At 36.1% G+C, this 21,249-nt stretch overlaps 1 protein-coding gene across 6 annotated transcripts in view; it reads left to right on the top strand.

The window, feature by feature from the left end:
* Window positions 1–21,249, top strand: part of Magu (SPARC related modular calcium binding-like protein magu) — a 345,184-nt gene that overhangs the window by 214,122 nt on the left and 109,813 nt on the right. For 5 of the 6 annotated variants that reach the window (XR_014437430.1, XR_014437429.1, XM_083092359.1 and 2 more), the window contains exon 4: window positions 12,083–12,307. The exons of the other annotated variant lie outside the window; for it this stretch is intronic. Coding sequence is in view for 3 of the 5 variants with exons in the window: in XM_083092359.1 (XP_082948485.1) it covers window positions 12,083–12,307 (225 nt within the window). In the remaining 2 variants the exon portion in view is untranslated. The remainder of the gene's footprint in view (window positions 1–12,082; window positions 12,308–21,249) is intronic. 6 annotated transcript variants of the gene reach the window in all.

Here is a 21,249-nt window from a genome sequence, read left to right as displayed (position 1 = left end):
AACGGTTCGACGCCCTGATCGATTCGGAGTCGGAAGTCTCCCTCGTGAACCGACACACCGTGAACGCGCTCCGACAGGAAGGGGTGGTAGAACAACCGGGAGGGGGGCAAATTCTGCTGGTGGACGGAACGCCGGCGGACGTCCCCGGAACCGTGACCGTCCCTCTCCACGTACAAAAAAAAAGGTCACGCACCTTCACAATCGTGCCTGATATGGAGAGTGACCTCCTCCTCGGGATAGACCTGCAGGCAAAATTGGGGCTAGGGGTACCCCCGCCGCCCTTGTCCGTTATCCTTGACGGGAGCCAGTGCCGGGCCACAAGGGGACTGGCCAGCCAGACACCAAGGGAGCGCCAGGCGCTCCAAGAGTTTTTAGACCGCGAATTCAGGAAGTTCGAAGGGGTCAGTGGACCTACCGGGAAAACTCAGCACCGCATTCGCTTAAAAGATCCGACCCCTATCAAGCAGCGGTACCGACCGCGGAATTCGGCCATGCAGGCCGTGATTGACAGGGAAGTAGAAGAAATGCTTGAGCAGGGCGTCATCGAACCCTCCGATAGTCCGTGGAGCTTTCCGATCGTGGTGGTCCGGAAGAAAGATGGCAAGCACCGATTCTGCATAGACTTCCGCCGCATGAACGACGTTACCCATCGCGACGCGAATCCGCTACCCCAGGTGACCGCCACCTTGGATAAGTTAAGGGGAGCCCGCTACCTATCAACGCTCGACCTGAAAAACGGATAGTGGTGGCAGGTGCCGCTCACACCCGAAAGCCGGCCGATTACCGCATTCACGGTACCCGGGAAGGGACTGTTTCACTTCCGGGTCATGCCGTTCGGACTGCACTCGGCACCCGCCACCTTCCAACGGCTACTAGATACCGTCCTCAGTCCAGAACTCAAACTACACGTCTTCATGTATTTAAACGACATCATCGTCATTAGCCGAACGTTTTCGGAACATCTCGAGTTGCTCACCGAAACCTTCCGTCGACTCCGGGAAGCGCGTCTCCGACTGAACCCGGAGAAGTGTAAATTCTGCGTCGATCAATTAAAGTACCTGGGACACGTAGTAGGACGGGACGGAATAAGAACTGATCCGGAAAAAGTCAGCGCCGTGGCCGAGTGGCCAGAGCCAACAACCATAAAGCAGATCCGCCAATTCCTCGGAATGGCGTCATGGTACCGACGGTTTATCGCAAATTTCTCAACCATAGCCGCTCCGCTGACACAACTAACGCGTAAAAACGCCCGATAGAAATGGGGGGATAAGGAGGCAATCGCGTTCTGCGCTCTCAAGGAGCGACTAATTTCCGCACCCGTACTCGCTTGCCCAGATTTCACGCAACGCTTCTTTTTACAAACGGACGCCAGCAGTACCGGACTCGGGGCCGTATTGACCCAGCGTTATGAAGAAGGCGATCGAGTTATCGTCTACGCGATCCGAACGCTCAACGCGGCCGAAAGGAACTATAGCGCGACGGAGCTTGAGTGTCTCGCCGTCATATGGGGCATCCGGCGGATGCATAATTATCTGGAGGGATACGACTTCACGGTCGTGACGGATCACCAGGCCCTTAAGTAGCTACGGAAAATCGACTCGCCAACTGGACGCCTCGGGCGATGGGCACTGGAACTGCAGCAGTACAATCTGGAGGTACAATACCGCCGCGGGACTCTGAATCGCGTCGCGGACGCACTATCGCGCCAGCCCGAGATCTGTGCTACTCGCACCGCACGCTGTCGCTGGTACCAGCGTATCCTCCGAGAGGTGAAGGACGACCCTGCCGCGAGACCAGAATATAAAATTGAACAGGGGAGACTCTACAAGCACGTGCTGCACAGCCTCGATTTTAAAGAAACACCAGAGCACAGCAGTGGAAGATATGTGTTCCACAACCGCTCAGAAGGAAGGTGCTGGAAAAGGCCCATGATGCCCCGACCGCCGGACACTTGGGAATCGCCAAGACCATCCTCAGAATGGCCGAGCATTATTACTGGCCAGAAATGTTCCGCGAAACGGCGAGCTACGTCAAGGCCTGCCAAAACTGCCAGAGGCATAAAGCGGGCCAACACCGACCAGCCGGGAAGATGCACGCGACCAACATCACGCGACCGTGGGAGCAAGTAACCGTGGATTTAGTGGGACCATTACCGCGGTCCCGGAGAGGCCATACATGGTTATTGTCCATGCAGGACAGATTCTCCAAGTGGGCCGAATTCGTGCCTCTCCGTCATGCCACGGCCGATGCAGTGACGCAGGCAATCACGAACAACGTGATCCTCAAACACGGCCGCCCAGGATCCATCCTCACGGATAACGGCACGCAGCTCCGCTCCAAACAATTGGAGGAACGATTGGCAGGAAGCGGAATCCGGCATGTAACAACCTCGGCATACGCACCGCATTGCAACCCGGTGGAGCGCACAAACCGAACGATCAAGACAATGATCAGCCAGTACGTGGACAGGGATCACCGTACTTGGGATGAACATCTGCCGGAATTACAGTTTGCATATAATACGGCGGTGCATGACGCAACTGGGTATACGCCCGCCTATCTGAACCACGGGAGAGAGCTCGTCTCGCCGACCGAAACCGAGGAAAGAAATGCGACGCCAGAAACACCGGACGCGATGCACCAGAAGTTGCAAGAGGCATATGAGCTCGTGCGCGTCAACCTGGCCCAGGCTTTTCAACGCCAGCGAAAATACTATGACCTGCGACGCCGGGCCTGGAAACCGCAGCTAGGGGAGTGGGGCTAAAAAAGGAGCACCCCCTGTCGGAAAAAGCCGACGCATTTAATGCGAAACTAGCACCAAAATATGGTGGGCCGTTCGAAGTAAGGAAATACGTGTCCCCCGTAATTGTCGATCTGAGGAGCAAGCGGGGAAAATGGGGTACGTGTCTAACGTACACATACAGGATCTCAAAACAACGGAGCTAAACACGGAGCAAAACAAAAACAATCCGGGAAAAGACGACCTTATCCCCACCGACAGCGATGACGACACCGAATAATCCGCAAGCAAGCCAGGTCACGACACAACGCAGCAAAATGTCGAGCGAACCAGACGACATTGTAGCAGCTATTGACGCTTACTTGGCCGAAGAGGCCGAAACCGAAGCCACACCGGCCGAACCACCAGAGCAGCCAGCCGAGAAGCCCCGGGCACCGCGAGTGGGAACCGTGATCCAGCGGTCCGATCGCGAGAACGCCCGGAAGGCCGCCATTCTGGCGACACCACTTCCGCCGTCGCCGAGACGCAAACAGCCGAGGCCGTACGAACGGCCACCGCCACCAACAGCAAGGGACGGCCCCGCTACCGCAACCGTCACATCAGCAGAACCAGAGCTGCTGATGCCCAAGGGTCCGATCCCTGCGCCGCCGATACGAGTCCAGGTCGAACCGGGTCTGGTTTTTGAGGTCCCGCACTTCGCGATCCACGTGTCCCGGCGATATCGCCCACGCACCGCAGACGGGCAGTGGATCTTGCGGTTCAGCCGCAATGGCAAATTGCGCTACCACCGACGCATTAGATAGGCCCGATGATCCGGTCCACGCCCGTTCCCGGCGAACACCGGCCGGAAGCTGCCGCCCGACGATCACCGGTCGGGCAGAGGCAGAGGCGCCGCGCGCTCATTTTTAATAATTAGGAAACATCCGGGTAGGAATTACGATAACCGATTATCGCGACACTGCCGTCGGGAGCCGACAGTTGAGAACCCGCGCTTGGCACCCCGAACTCTCCCGGGCGGACCCGAACCGCTCCGATATTTTTACCGCCGCTCGGTGGGAGTAATTACCGAATACGCCGGCGCGGGTAATTAACTGGGTATAAAACGGGCTCTCGGCGACACAGCAAGACAGATCCTTCCGATCCTTCTCAACAGCCAAGCTAGTCAGAAGGCCAGCAAAGCGAATCGAGAAATCCTTGCGAAATCCAAAAGCCAGAAGGTAGTGAGATCGCTGCCTCAACCGATTGATATCGGTGCTTAGAGATCGTCTCCGAACCAAGATCCGAATATCAGGCGTCGCGCCTATCTCGACGTGGAACTTGAGCCGCCTCCGACGCTTGCTAGCGTCGCGACGCCTTCCAAAAAACCCTACATCCATCGGGGAAATAATTAGACTTAAATCCCGCACCGTCGGGTCTTTAAAGCGCCGAACAGCTGAGCCGTAAACACCGCAACAAGAAACTCGGGCAAAAAACGCGGTCGACGGGTCGCAAAAACGCGAGCGCACCGTACCGAGAATCGTGCAAGCGCATCTCGCACGAATTATAAATTATATTAATACCGTTGAACGAGCATTCTGCGAACGGCTATTTTCACAAGATTCGTGACACGTCCACGGCCGAATTTGATAACGCGGACGCATTAATAAAGAACGATTACGCCAGTTATAAACGGCGATTACTTCGCGCCGGGATTCCGTAATTTCTCGGCTCGCATAGATCGACGATATCGATCATTCGACGCGCGTAGACACACACACACACACATACACTGTATCACACAAACACGCACATGCACACTCACAATTGTACATCACACATACAGCAACAATAAACACTTTTGTTACACACACACACCTATACCTATCGGATTATTTTATCTCCGTTACCTGGATCCGACGGCTATCCATACAACTAGAAACTCCGCGACATACGGAAAAATCGTACGTTACAAAGCTATAAAATATCCCGTAAAATATTCATTTTTCGATTATCTTATCTGAATACTTTTATGTTTAAAATAATGAGAGGAATCAATTGGTGTAAAACAGATACACAGTTGTTTTTAAGAAAATATATGTCACTGTCAACTGCAAATTACATATTTTTAGAAACAACTGTATGTCTTTTTTTACACCAATTGATTTCTTTCATTATTTTAAGCATAAAAGTATTGAGATAAGATAATCAAAAAATAAATATTTTTATATCTTAGATATTTTATATCTTGTGTAAAATTAAGAAATTATTTCACGTCTCATAACTCGAAAAATACTTAATAAAAAATCTCTCGAGATAAGCTATAAGAATATGCAATAAAAAGTAAGGGGCTCCATTAAAAAAATTCAAGGTGACCTTGCCCTGGTGTTGACGACGTCACCCAAAGTCAAACTGATAAAATCAATAAATAGATCCTTCTAAACCCTACAACTTTTATTTGAAACATTATTATTTAGAATCACAAATAAAAATGTTTTTGGAGGTGGTTAATTAACCCTTTCGCTGCTATAGGTGCCTTTAGGCGGTTTGAAATTTTGATAATTGTATACTGTTGACGCCTTAAGGCGTTCAAGTGTTATCATCTACATAGTGCTGTTAGCACCTTTAGACGCATGTTATTCGTTATTTGTTATTCGAATATTTGTTATTCGAATAACATTCGAATATTCTTTATTCCAATATTCGTGTTATTCGAATAACATTCGAATATTCTTTATTCGAATAACATTCGAATATTCGTTATTCGAATAATAATTTCGTTATTCGAATAATATTCGTTGGCGCCTTTAGGCGATCAATATTTATATTATCATTATTCAAATATCTTCATATTAATAACTGATACGCGATGCGCAACAGCAAAATATTTCGCCATTTATAGCGGTCACGGCTAAATATGTACCATCTATCACGCGCGGTCTGCATTAGACTTCGCCGCAGCGAAAGGGTTAAAATGATACAGGATGTCACAACTATCGTATGTCAAAGGAAAACCATAAGTAGATCTCGCTAAACTGAATTAAAAGGTCTTATACCATTTTACAAACAACCATGTAAAATTTCGAGATATTAATTAAAAAAATGTCGGCCAATTCGCGTGACTAGAAGCGCGCGGCGAGAAAAGCCGTCCAACTGTAACTTGATACTAGACGAAGCGGCGCGCCGCGGCGGATGGGACGCTCTCCAAAACATGATGGCGGCGCGGTACTACATTACGATAAGTAAGCCGCCAATCACTTCGCCGCGCATCTAGTATCAAGTTACAGTGAAACGGTTTTTCTCGTCGCGCGATTCTAGTCACGCGCATTGGCCAATCTTTTTAAATTAATATCTCGAAATTTTACGTGATTGTTTGCAAAACGGTATAAGAGTTTTTAGTTCAGTTTAGAGATATATACGATAGCTAAGACACCAAGATCAGGGCGAGGTCATTTAGAATTTTTTAAATGGAACCCCCTATTTTTTATTACATATTCTCGGAGCTTAGCTCGAAAGCTTTCCAAAACGCTATAATAAAGTATTTGGTAATTATGCATAAAAAAGACCCACCTTCGCACAAATGTGTCATTGACATATGTTGTCAAGGTCATATCTCTAATTAATATTCTGAAGGTTTTAGCCGGCGGTCATTGTTTATTAAAAAGTTATTAACAAAAGAATTTCACAATTTTAATGCTTTTTATCTCCGAAAATATTGATTTGAGAAAAAAAATTTTAAGCAAAAAATAAAGCCGCTGAAAAACTACAAAAAAGGTTATATGCATTTTTTTCATAAACCTACTATTTTAGCTGTTATATGAAAAAATAATCTCTAAAAAGACCTTACAAAGGTAAAAAAATACGCCTAGTACATAAAAAATATTCTACCTTGTATGCATCTTTAATAAAAAAATTCCTTAAAAATAATTTACAGTAATTTTCCCTCAAAAAATCATTTTTCTAAAAAACGAAACCTCAACAAATAATTTTCATAAAATAATATCAAAAAATAAAATATCAAAACTAAATATGAAATCAATAATTACTATTAGCCAAGTACTTAAGAGCCATTTGTAAATTTGATATAATATTTGCCATGAAATCAATCTTACATTGTAGAAATATTATACATAAATACTCCCTAAGAAATTAAAACGCATTTTATACTTATTCAGAGAAAATTGATTTTTAAAATATTTAATGAGAATTAGGATTCTTTTAATTCTTAAAACATTTTTTCTAGAATGTATATAATTTTAATAAAAGTCTTACGCAAGTTTTAAATCGCACAGTCTTTAAATCGAAGTAAGTTACCAAACATGGCGTGCCCGGATTGTTTACATTATAAACAAATATATCTCCAATAAAATGTAAAATATTAGACATTATGTAATTAAATATGTAATTTAATCTGTATTTTATTACGATTCGGGCACGCCAAGTTTTCATAACTTACTTCGATTTAAAATCTGCGATTTAAAACTTGAGTAAAACTTTTTTTAAATTATATACATTATAGAAAAAATGTTTTAAGAATTAAAAGAATCCTAATTCTCATTAAATATTTTAAAAATCAATTTTCTCTGAATAAATATAAAATGCTTTTTAATTTCTTAGGGAGTATTTATGTATAATATTTCTACAATGTAAGACTGATTTTATGGCAAATATTATATCAAATTTACAAATTGCTCTTAAATACTTGGCAAATAGTAATTATTGATTTCATATTTAGTTTTGATATTTTATTTTTTAATATTTTTTTATGAATATTATTTGTTGAGATTTTGTTTTTTAGAAAAATGATTTTTTGAGGGAAAATTACTGTAAATTATTTTTAAGGAATTTTTTTATTAAAGATGCATACAAGGTAGAATATTTTTTATGTACTTGGCGTATTTTTTTTACTTTTGTAAGGTCTTTTTAGAGGGATTTCACACCTTCTTGTAAAGTTTTATGCCCTTTCTGCAAATTATTTTTTGGGGGAAAATTTTGCATATTATTTTTAGGGATATTTTTTATTTTCGAAAATTGTTACTGCATAGTAAATTAGTCTTTTTACAAGTCTTATCTGACGGCATAGGTTTTATATTTTTATGATACTCTGTTTCTGAAATATTAGATTTCACCCCCAAGGGGTGGTTTTCAAAAATTATTATTATGCGCTAAATTAGTCTTTGTAGAAACCTTAACTAACGGCACAGGTTTTATATTTTTGTGGCGCACCGTTTCTAAAATATTAAATTTCACTCTCAAGGGGTGGTTTTTAAAAATTGTCATCATACGATAAATTAGTCTTTCTATAAGTCACAACTAATAGTGCAGGTTTTATATTTTTATGGTGCACCGTTTCTGAAATATTGGATTCCATCCCTAAGGGGTGGTTTTTAAAAATTATCATTACACGTTAAATTAGTCTTTGTAGAAACCTTAACTAACGGCACAGGTTTTATATTTTTGTGGTATACCGTTTCTAAAATATTAGATTTCACCACCAAGGGTTGGCTTTTGAAAATTGTTATTATACGTTTAATTAGTCTTTCTATAAGTCATAATTAACAGCACAGGTTTTATATTTTTGTGGTGCACTGTTTCTGAAATATTAGATTTCACCACCAAGGGGTGGTTTTTGAAAATTGTTATTATACGGTAAATTAGTCTTTTTACAAGTCTTATCTAACGGCATAGGTTTTATATTTTTATGATACTCCGTTTCTGAAATATTAGATTTCACCCCCAAGGGGTGGTTTTTAAAAATTATTATTATGTGCCAAATTAGTCTTTGTAGAAACCTTAACTAACGGCACAGGTTTTATATTTTTGTGGTATGCCGTTTCTAAAATATTAGATTTCATCACCAAGGGTTGGTTCTTAAAAATTGTTATTATACGCTTAATTAGTCTTTTTATAAGTCATAACTAACAGTATAGGTTTTATATTTTTGTGGCACACCGTTTCTGAGATATTAGATTTTACCCCTAAGAGGTGGTTTTTAAAAATTATTATTATATTAAGTAAATTAGTCTTTGTAAGAAACCTTAATTAACGGCGTAAGTTCCATATTTCTGCGACGCATCATTTTCGAGATATTATTTTTCATCCTCAAGGGGTGGTTTTTGAAATTTGCTTTTATAAGGGATGGTTTCTGAAAATTGTTACTATACGATAAATTAATTTTTTTTTAAATTTTATTTAACAGCAGAAGTTCCGTATTTTTACGGCTCCGTTTCTAAGATATTAAATTCCACCCCGAAGGGATAGTTTTGAAAATTGTTACTGTACGATAAATTAATCTCTCACACGTACGTACACACATACATATACATATCACACGTATGCACGCATATGATTTTGTCTCTTAAAGCATTGTGCATATCGAAGCAATAATCGTATATGCAGCGGTGTGAACGCCGCTTGAGGGACAAACTCGCTTTGCGTGTGTGTGTGTGCGAACATATGTACGTGAGTCTGAACCTGGAGAAAAACGAAAAATGTCACAATTCTGATATTCGATTATCATTTCTCAGGATTGACTGCACTGATTCTATTCAAACTGGTCGCAATCAAAAGCTTATATTCACATTATATCACAAGTGTCGTTAGATTTTTTATTACGGCTTTAGTTTATTAAATATCTTAACTGAAAGTTTACATGACATAAAATTCCGGATAAGCTACTTGGTAGTGCCGCGTCGAGAGCAGTGACTCTCAATGCTCGGATCCTGTTTTTTATGTACTTGGCGTCGCGACGCTACCGCGCCGCTTGATTTTAAATACATTTAATACAATTTAAATTTATATAGAATTTAATACAATTAAAAAATATCACAAATGTATGTGTACACACACACGCGTGGGGTGCAAGGGGGGCCTTCGGCTCCCTCTCCCGCAACCACCCCGCCGATAGGCAAAGTGGACCTCGCTTTACAACTTACAGCATATATCCATTGTGATTGAACTCTTCGCAATGCGTCTCCTACCGGCGGGGTGGTTGCGGGAGGGGGGCCGAAGACCCCCCTTGCACCCCCTGCGTGTGTTGTGTGTGTGTGTGTACACATACATTTGTGTTATTTTTTAATTGTATTAAATTGTATTAAATTCTATATAAATTTAAATTATTTAACTTTTTTTTATTTACCTTTAATTTACCTTTTTTTGCGTTTTTCTTCGACTTGCGAGTTTGACCGCTATTTTTAAGCTTCATATTCGTGTTCAGGAGGTAAAAATACGTAGAAATTGGGTAATCTTACCTATTATTACATATAAGTAGGTTTTCCGAAGATTTACCTTATTTTTATATTTATTATTTTTATCCTTTTTCAGCCTATATCTCCAAAACTATTTGAGTCCGACCCTTATATATATATATATATATATATATATATATATATATACAGGGTGTCCGATTCGTGAGGGACCAAACGAAAAGCGATGATAGATTGGGTCAAACTAAGAAGAAAAGTCCTTTACCATTTTGCAAAATTCGCAATAATTATTAAGTAATAAGCAAAAACATCACATGAAGGTTTAATTTTTTAAATGGAACCCCCTATTTTTATTATGTATTCTCATAGCTCATCTCGAGAGCTTTCCAAAACACTATAATAAAGTATTTCTTCATTGAGTACTTTTCGAGTTATGAGGCTTGAAATAATTTCTTAATTTTACATAAACCATAAAATATCTAGTAAAATATTCATTTTTCGATTATCTTACCTTAATACTTTTATATACAAAACAATGAGAGGAATCAATTGATTTAAAGAAAAAACATAGTCGTTTTTAAAAAAAAATATGTAATTTGCAATTAACAATTACATATTTTTTCTTAAAAACAACTGTTTTTTTTTTACACCAATTGATTCCTCTCATTATTTTGGATATAAAAGTATTAAGGTAAGATAATCGAAAAATGAATATTTTACTAGATATTTTATAGTTTATGTAAAATTAAGAAATTATTTCAAGCCTCATAACTCGAAAAGTACTCAATGAAGAAATACTTTATTATAGTGTTTTGGAAACCTTTCGAGATAAGCTATAAGAATACATAATAAAAAATAGGGGGTTCCATTTAAAAAATTAAAGATAACCTTCATGTGACATTTTTGCTTATTACTTAATAATTATTGCGAATTTTGCAAAATGGTAGAGGACTTTTCTTCTTAGTTTGACCTAATCTATCATCACTTTTCGTTTGGTCCCTCACGAATCGGACACCCTGTATATACAGGGTAGACCATTTTAACCAATACACGCGAATATCTCAGAAACACTGCATTAAATCGAAAAATGTTTCAGACATAAGTTGTATGGCTTGAAAGGGGACATAAGATGGTACTATTGGTTTGACCTTGGATGGCATTGTCAAGGTCAGGGCAAGGTCGCGTTGGATTTTTTAAATGGAACTCCCTATTTTTTATTACATATTCTTGTAGCTTATCTCGAGAGCTTTCTAAAACACTATAAGTATTTTTTATAAAGTATTTTTTCATCAAGTACTTTTCGAGTTATAAGGCTTGAAATAATTTCTTAATTTTACATAAATCGTAAAATATCTTGTAAAATATTCATTTTTCGACTATCTTACCTTAATACTTTTACGTACAAAATAATGAGAGTAATCAATTGGTGTAAAGAAAACACATAATTGTTTCGAAAAAAAATATGTAATTTGCAATTAACAATTACATATTTTTTCTTAAAAATAACTATGTGTTTTCTTTACACCAATTGATTCCTCTCATTATTTTGTACATAAAAGTATTAAGGTAAGATAATCGAGAAATGAATATTTTACAAGATATTTTACAGTTTATGTAAAATTAAGAAATGATTTCAAACCTCATAACTCGGAAAGTACTTAATGAAAACTAATTTAATTATAGTGTTTTGGAAAGCTCTCAAAATGAGCTACAAGAATGCAAAAGCATATAGGGTATCCCATTTAAAAAGTTGGAGGTGACCTTCACGTAACCTTCAGGTGACTCTTCAAGGTCAAACTAATGGCACCATCTTATGTCCCCCTTGAAACCATACAACTTTTGTCTGAAATATTTTTGTCTCAAACTTATGGATTTCGAGATATTTCAGTGCGTATATTAAAATGGCCTACCCTGTATATAGAAATGGTGAAAGACGTAAGAATAGTAAAAATATAATAAAAGAAAGATATTCTCTAAAGTTATTTAAAGTCTCTAATGAGATCATCGATAGCAAGATAATCATATCTTTTATTTATTCTTCTAAGAAGAAGTTATGTATTTTATATGCTTTTAAAATAGATAAAGTTATATAAATTTTTTAAAACTATATATATGCATATTGAAGACTGTTATAAAATATGCATTGTTCCTCTATCAATAGGCGATAAAAATATCGAACGAGTGCTGTCATGGAAATTTGGAATTCTGGACAAAGATGGGAACGGTTATTTAGATGCGGCAGAGTACAAGGAGCTTAGAAGGCTCGCTAAAAAGGCAGTGAGACCGAAAAAATGTGCACGAACATTCGCTCGCACATGCGACCTAAATCGAGACTTAAAGTTATCCAGGCAAGAATGGGGTGCTTGTCTCGCGAATGACTTTACTCGTAAGTTATATACATACATGTTTCTCACATGAATATCTTTTTTCATTCGATGAATATTATCCAATAAGAAATCATCAATTGAAAATGTCGAATCAATGATTTTTTAACCAAACAGACCGATATAAACACATATAGACGTTTAAAATTTGTTGTTTAGATGTTTTTATGTTCTTCAAATTAGATCTCTATTAGATCTTACTATTATAAACACTATTATGTCAATATAATAAAAAAGCGGTAAAACGGAATGTTACAAATATTATATATAAATATTACTGGTTAATTATATTTTCCCATTCATAAATACAGTATGTAATATAATATAGCAAATATAACAAATAACAGTCATATAACTGTTAGTTATAATTTCCCATTTAACAATACAGGGTGAGTTTTTTATCTTGAGACATCGAAATATCTCCTAAAGTCTAAAAGATACGATAAAATGTTTCAGACAAGTTGTATGGTTTCAAGGGGGACATAAGATGGTGCCATTTGTTTGAGCTTAAAGAGTCACCTGAAGGTCACGTGAAGGTCACCTCCAACTTTTTAAACGGGACGCCCTATATACTTTTACATATTCTTGTAGTTCATCTCTAGAGCTTTCCAAAACACTATAATTAAGTACCTTTTCGTTAAGTACTTTCCGAGTTATGAGGCTTGAAATCATTTCTTAATTTTACATAAACCGTAAAATATTTTGTAAAATATTCATTTTTCGATTATCTTACCTTAATACTTTTATGTACAAAATAATGAGAGGAATCAATTGGTGTAAAGAAAACACATAGTTATTTTTAAGAAAAAATATGTAATTGTTAATTGCAAATTAACCTGCGTGCAAATTAACCTGCCTGCGAAGGTCACTTACAAAAAGCAAAGAGAGTGAATCTGATAGATTTTTTGACGCTGAAAACAAATTTGGCCGCAGAATTACTCCAGCACGTCGGGTTTTCAAGTAATTTATAGTTAAATAATCCAAAAATGGCTATTTCGGCAAATTTCAAGAATTTATTATGGAAGAATCTAATTTTCTGAAATATTTCTGCCATTGGCATCATATAGTACTAGTCCACACCTTTCTATTTTTGATTGCCGTTGCACGATTTTTTTGTTGAGATATACAAATATGAAGTAATATGAAAATTTGGTAAATATTTACCTTTACACATCCAGCTCCAAATGACTTGACCTTGACATATATTGTCAAGGTCACACTGTCCTGAGTAACATCCAAAAGGTTTTAGGCGTCGCTCATTGTTTATTAAAAAGTTATAACAAAAAAAGTTTCACGAATTTCACGTAATCTTTAAACATCTTGTGCATTTAATGGAATGTTTTTTAACATATACGCGGTTATTTAATTATTTATTTTTCATTTTTAATAAGAAATATTTAATAAATTATTCAGAGGTATAGAGTGGATCTCGTTTTGTGTGGAAAGTTGCAAACCTATGTGGAAGCGTACAATAATAGACCCCGCTTCGCAATGACTCAAGGGTGGTGTAGGGTGGACCTCGCTTCACGTGGAAAGTTGCAAACCTATGTGAAATCATACAATAATAGATCCCTACTGTACAGTTCTACATAGGTTTGCAACTTTTCACGTGAAGCGAGGTCCACCCCACATCACCCCTGAGTCAGTGCGAAACGAAGTTTATTATTGTACGCTTCCCCAAAGGTTTACAACTTTCCACGTGAAGCGAGGTCCATCCCACACCATCTCTGAGTCAGTGCGAAGCGAGGTCTATTATTGTAGGCTTCCACATAGGTTTGCAACTTTCCACACAAAACGAGATCCTCAATTATAATCGATATAAGCATGTAAAGTCAAAGAAATTGAGATGTTCTTCAATACGTTTATTCCTTTATAACTTTCAATAAGAAAGGTCTATGTACATGGTGTCCAAGAATTCTGTGGACCTTATAAAACTTCTTTTGTTTATAACTTTTTAATAAACAACGAGCGACGCCTAAAATCTTTTGGATGTTACTCAGGGCAGTGACCTTGACAATATATGTCAAGGTCAAGTCATTTGGGGCTGGATGCGTAAAGGTAAATATTTACCCTTGAAATTTGGAAAGGCTTACATCTGTCAGGTTTGGTTGTCGAAAAAAATCCTGTAAAAATATATTTAATACAGTTGTTACACATTTTGATAAATTTTATACCTTTTTATTGTGAATCTGTCCGCCATATTGGATCCGCCATTTTTAATTTTAAAAAATGACTGGCAGCATTCAAAAATTTATTTTTTTACCAAAAAATGATTCGTGACAAGGCAGAGAGATAACACGGTTGACTTGGAATGGTTGACTTATTGGACCATTATGCATAACCAGTCTTGTAACTTGTATATCTCAGCAAAAAAAATCATACGGCGTCAATCGAAAGTAGGATTGAGAAATGAAGATTAATACTATGCGATTCCATTGGCAGAAATATTTCAAAAAATTAGGTTTCCTCATAATAAAAATTCATGAAATTGACCGAAATAACTATTTTTGAACTATTTAACCACAAATTACTCAAAAACCTGACGTGCTGAAAAAATTCTGCAACCAGATTCGTTTTCAGCGCCAAGAAGTTTATCAGATTCACCTACTTATTTTGCTTTTTATAACTAAGTAAACTTAAAATTTCGCAGACTTGTGTAATTAAATAAATGGTAAATATATCGATTAGGAGACTCAATTCCAATGACATTGATCTTAACATATGTCAAGATCATTCTGAGTAATCTTCAGTTTTAACTGTTTTATTTGTTGTTTATTAAAAAGTTGTAAACAAAAAAAAATTATAAATTCATTAATATGTTTATCGAAAAAAGTCTATTGTTGCATAATTCTACATGGGTTTGTAAATTTCTATCCAAAGCGAGGTATATTTCACATCACGGACACGGATTAGGTTATACCTTCGAAAATGAAGACCCCTGTAGAGGGACGAAACACACTGTGTCCACGCATGTACTTTATAAGACGAAGCGAAATTCACTCTTAGCGAGGGTCAAGATTAAATGTAAGTGAATTTCTCCTACGGAGAGTTCCACTTCCGAAAATATAACTTAATCCAATCCGCATCCGTGATGTGAGATATATCTCTCTTTGCATAAAAAGTTATAACGCCATGTGGTATTCCACGCGTTTATTTTATATTATAGTATGTTTTTTGTTAATAACTATTTAACAAATAACGACCGCTGATTAAAACATCCACAACATTACTCATTATTGGCTGCATTCCCAGTAAACGCTAGATATTCCTGGAATATTCATAAAATGTTCCTAAAATCCAAAATAAACACCCCAAGAATATTCTAAAACGTTCCGGAATATTTACAGAAAGTACAAGGAATATTCAAATAAGCGCAAAATGTTCCATTGTTTATCCATATTTTGAATATTCCAGAAATATTCTTAGGACATTCATAAAAAACATTCGAAGGATATCTCACGGATATATTCCACATATATATTCAGAATGATATATTATACAATAAAGATTATTTTAAGAAAACGGTTTTATAAAATTATTTAGACGATATTTCCTTTATGAATATTGCTCATTTATTTACAGATATATATAATATACATTCGAAAACATACATAAAATATAAAACTGTCAAATATAAAACATAAAACACTGTTTCTCGAAATGAAAAATAAAATTCAGTTATACAATTTTCAGTTCAAATAATCTCAAACTTAAAAAATAAAGAAATATACAGGAAAAGCGAACAGAATATAACGAACAGCTTCTTTCTATAATTCTTTAATTAATAATAAAAATTATTTCTAAAATAAATCTATAAGGATTCAAACCAAAATAAACTGAAGATATAACTGAAAATAACAATTCATAATCTGAAAATATAACTGAAGATATAACAATTCATTAACTAATAATTACGCATCATGCAATCATTTGCACTCAATCACTTGCCAAAAATAGAAAGTTTTATGTATGTTCGTTACTTGAACATTGTATTGTTTCGCTATGAATAACTTTATCTTTAGCTCTGATAAGCCACTTTTCAATAACTTTTTGGATTTCTGCTTGATTACTATGAACTTTTTTTATCACGGCTTCTGTAAAATAAATGAATTTATCAAAATCATTGTTGGCAGTATGAAATTCTTACAAAAATTGCAAACTTACCTTTCTTATGAGCAAAGCAATTTGCCGGCTCGTTTGATTGTACGTTTCACGAGATTACGCGGCACCGATTCTTGATGTACATATGTATGCTCGGCTAATCAGATAATGCGCAATTCGAGCTTACGCGTGGCGCATGGATGCGAGAGTTAGTTAATCACCGACTGCTGCGCGCGCAGCTAACGTGATGCGTATGCGCATCGGTTCTTTAATGTTTAATAAGATTGATCCAAGAAAGTTTTATTAATATTTCATGAAATATTTCGTGTATATTCTATACGTATACTAAAATGTACACTGAATATTTCTTATTGTACATGTAAGTAATGTTCATAAAATATCCTGAATATTTCATGATTATTTGAACGTTCTGTAAACATTCCTCTACTATTCCGGGATATACAGAACTTTTGGAATACAAATGGAATATTTTAGGAATATCTAGCGTTTACTGGGTTAATGACCTTAAGTGGATGCCGGAAAAATTTTTTTTTATTCGACTACTAAATTTATTTCTAGAAGTTCATCTATATTCCTTCATGCAATTATGAGCTCGAACTGATTCTATTTTGTACGTATAAATTATAAAACTTTTATATTAAAAGAGTATTTTTACGATCTAACGCCAGAAGTCGATAAAAAAATAATTTTCCAATTTTTTTTCCTTTTTAACAAAAAAATCAATAGCTTCGAAGTATATCACTATGTGTACTTTATCATGGAAAAGGATTTATTATTCCGTACGATCTATAAAAAAATTTCGGTTTTGAAAAAAATAATCGTTTTGATTGATAAAACAGGACGGTCTGACATCCTCTTATTAATATATGTGAGAATTATTGCAATCGGAGATGCTTTTTATATTATACTGCATAATTATCATATTTACAGCTGATGCACGCGCGCGCGCGCGCACACACACACACGCGCGCGCGCTCACATACATACATAATTTTTTATATAAAAAAAGAAATTAATGGATATATGAAACAAAAAATTCAGCACTTATTGAATCTAATGGATATTTTACTATATTGAAAATATTTCATTATATTGAAAAATGCATCAATGCGTTCATCATAATTATACGGAGTGTTCCATTTTCATGGTGTATCTTGATTAACATCCCACACAGCACAAATGGCTATTTGCCGACTGATAGTCGACATTTTTTAGTCAACTTGAAGTCGTCTTTTTAAGTCGTTTAGTCAACTATTTCCAGTACGGTTTATTGTCGACTTTAACTATCGACTATGAGTCGACTTAAGGTCGACCATTTTCAGAAAATTAAAAGTCGCCTTTCGGCAAAGCGAAAAGTCGATTAAATTAGGCATTTTTAATTAAATTAGGCATTTTCAAAGACTTGGTTGATTTAATTTCATTATTCTTTAATTGTATTATATGTAACAACATTATATAATTAAAGTATAATAAAACCTACACGGAAAAATTTATTCAATAGATATCTAATCCCTCTAAGAAAACCTTACAAAGGTAAAAAAAGTACGCCAAGTACATAAAAAATATTCTACCTTGTATGCAACAAAATATTTAATGAAGAAAGTCCTTAAAAGTAATTTACAATAATTTTCCCTCACAAAATCATTTTTCTATAAAACAAAACCTCAACAAATAATTTTCATAAAAAATATTAAAAAATAAGATATCAAAACTAAATACGAAATCAATAATTACTATTAGCCAAGTACTTGAGAGCAATTTGTAAATTTGATATAATATTTGCCATGAAATATCAATTTTACATTGTAGAAATATTATACATAAATTCTCCCTAAGAAATTAAAACGCATTTTATATTTATTTAGAGAAACTTGATTTTTAATATTTAAAATCAACACTAAATGAGAATTAGGATTCTTTTAATTCCTAAAACATTTTTTATACAATGTATATAATTTAAAAAATATGTTTTACGCAAGTTTTAAATCGCACAGTCTTTAAATCGAAGTAAGTTATAAAAACTTGGCGTGCCCGGATCGTTTACATTATAAATAAATATATTCCCAATAAAATGTAAAATCTTAGACATTATGTAATTAAATATTTATTTCTGTGTTTGATTACGATCCATCGAGTACGATAAATTAGTCTTTCTATAAGTCTTATCTAACGGCACAGGTTTTATATATCTGTGGTACACCGTTTCTGAAATATCAGATTTCACTCCTAAGGGGTGGTTTTTAAAAATTGTTATTATACGGTAAATTAGTCTTTTTACAAGTTTTATCTAACGACACAGGTTTTACATTTTTATGATACTCCGTTTCTGAAATATTAGATTTCACTCTCAAGGGGCAGTTTTTAAAAATTGTTATTATACGATAAATTAGTCTTATGGGAAAACCTTAACTAACGGCGTAAGTCCCATATTTCTGCGACGTATCATTTTCGAGATATTATTTTTCCTCCTCAAAGGGTGATTTTTGAAATTTGCTTTTATAAGGGATAGTTTTTGGAAATTGTTACTATACGACAAATTACTTTTTTAAAAATTTTATTTAACAGCAGAAGTTCCGTATTTTGACAGCTCCGTTTCTAAGATATTAAATTTCTCCCAGAAGGGGTGGTTTTTGAAAATAAGATGAATTAATCTCTCACACGTACGTACACACATACATATACATATCACACGTATGCACGCACATGCACACATATGATTTTGACTCTTAAAGCATTTTGCCCACGAAGCAATAATCATATATGCACGGTGTGAACGCCGCTTGAGGGACAAACTCGTTTTACTTGTGTGCGTGCGAGCATATATACGTGAAACTGAAGAAAATCCGGGAGGAAAATAATAAAATAATGTAAAAAGTCACAATTTTTATATGCAATCATTATTTCTCGGGATTGATTGCACCAATCTTATTCAAACTGGTCGCAATCAAAAGTTTATACTCATATTATATGATAAAAGTGTCGTTAGATTTTTTATTACGGTCTTAGTTTCTGAAATATCTTAATCGAAAGTTTACATGACGTGAAATTCCGGATAAGCTACTTGGCAGCGACGCGTCGAGAGCAATGACTCTCAATGCTCGGATCCTGTTTTTTATTTTTATTTATTTTTATGTACTTGGCGTCGCGACGCTACCGCGTCGCTTGATAAATGTCTAAATATCTATATGAGGTTCATATCCTCTATAGATAACTAGTAGATGTATATACATATATCATCTACATATCTACACACAAAAAATACGGAACTACTAAATTTTAGCACAATTTTTTAACATCTTTCAATAACAATAAATCAGTGAAAAATCATCGTATTAAGATGAAATAAAACTCAAATTAAAGCTTGAACATTTCTTTTAAAAAGCAAAAACACAAATTTGAATTACAAAAAATATTTTAAAATGACGGACGTTGAAGATAGACTTTGAGAAATGAGAAACAAATTTTTTAATTGGTACAAAAATTTTACAAAAATTTTTGTTTCCTGGTACAAAAATATATGGGTTTTTAAAAAAGCTCATTTATTTCCTAATAAATTCATATTTTAATCAATTTTCTACGATCTTTTTTTTGATAAAATTATATCGTTTTGAGGAAAGATTTAAATTTGATCGTTTATCTCTATGTGAAGCATCGAGTTACACTTTAATTTATTTTTTGAAAAAGTTTTCCATGATAATTTTTTTCTGAATTGCAGATTTTACAAGAAAAGTTTCATTTTATAACATTTTCTTCAAAACGGTATAACTTTATGAAAAGAGGTCGTAGAAAATTTATTAAAATATGGATTTGTTAAGAAATAAATAAGCTTAAAAACATTTTTGCACTAGGGAGCCGATTTTCCTGAGCGATGCAGCAGTTTAAAATAAATTTGGATTCTATTTCTCAAAGTCTATCTTCAGCATTCATCATTTTGTAAAACATTTTTTGTAACTCAAATTTGATTTTTTTAGTTTTTAAGAGGACTGTTTAATTTGAGCTTTCTTTCATATCTCAATACGGTGATTTTTTGCTGATTTGTTGCCATTAAAAGATGTTAAAATATTTTGCTAAAATTTAGTAGTCCGTTTTTTTTTGCGTGTGAGTATATATTCACAAGTAGCTATCAAAGATATCCAATGGATAAATAGAAATATTCATATACTTCCACGAGCTTCACGCCTCGCCGCTAGGTGGAGAAAGGAAACGCCTAACCCGAAAGTGGAATTCATCTAAGATAGTAATATAAGACCACGGCACGAGTTCCACGAAAATCACGACTTATCGATCAAAGAGCACTATTATAGCCGCATCTTCTCTACCTTTTGCAAGGAGCTCCAGAGCAGGGATGCAAGATTGTCTCCGCAAGCAACATGCAACGCGTAGTGGAGAGGGTTGACTAGGGTGGAGAGGCTTCACTACGCGTTGCATGTTGCTTGCGGAGACAATCTTGCATCCCTGCTCCAGAGCTCTATGTAATTACCGCAGACAGTTAATTTTTTTTTAATTCCATATATGTGTCTATATACAGAACACTAAATCGATCAAGTTTTTGAGAAATGACATTAAAATAAAAATTTAGCAGTTAATGGACATGACATTAAATTGATTGAAAATTGACTTACAATCGCCATAAAGTTGACTTCTAAGTCGACTTATTAGCTGACTGACAGTCGACTATAGTCGAGTCACTTGTCGGCTGTTAGTCGACTTTAAGTTGATTTCAGTCAGTCTGACTTAAAGTCAACTTTAGACTTTTTCTGCCGACTGACAGTCAACTAACAGTCGACTTGGTGCTGTTTGGGATCTAGTGAAAAACAAGAAA

The sequence above is a fragment of the Camponotus vicinus genome, unplaced genomic scaffold (genome assembly GCF_025532165.1).
Source record: "Camponotus vicinus isolate PSW18456_S1 unplaced genomic scaffold, iyCamVici1.0 SCAF_2, whole genome shotgun sequence".
Lineage (NCBI taxonomy): Eukaryota > Metazoa > Arthropoda > Insecta > Hymenoptera > Formicidae > Camponotus > Camponotus vicinus.
Note: the sequence above shows the minus strand (reverse complement) of the source record. Positions and strands in the feature narration are given on the sequence as shown.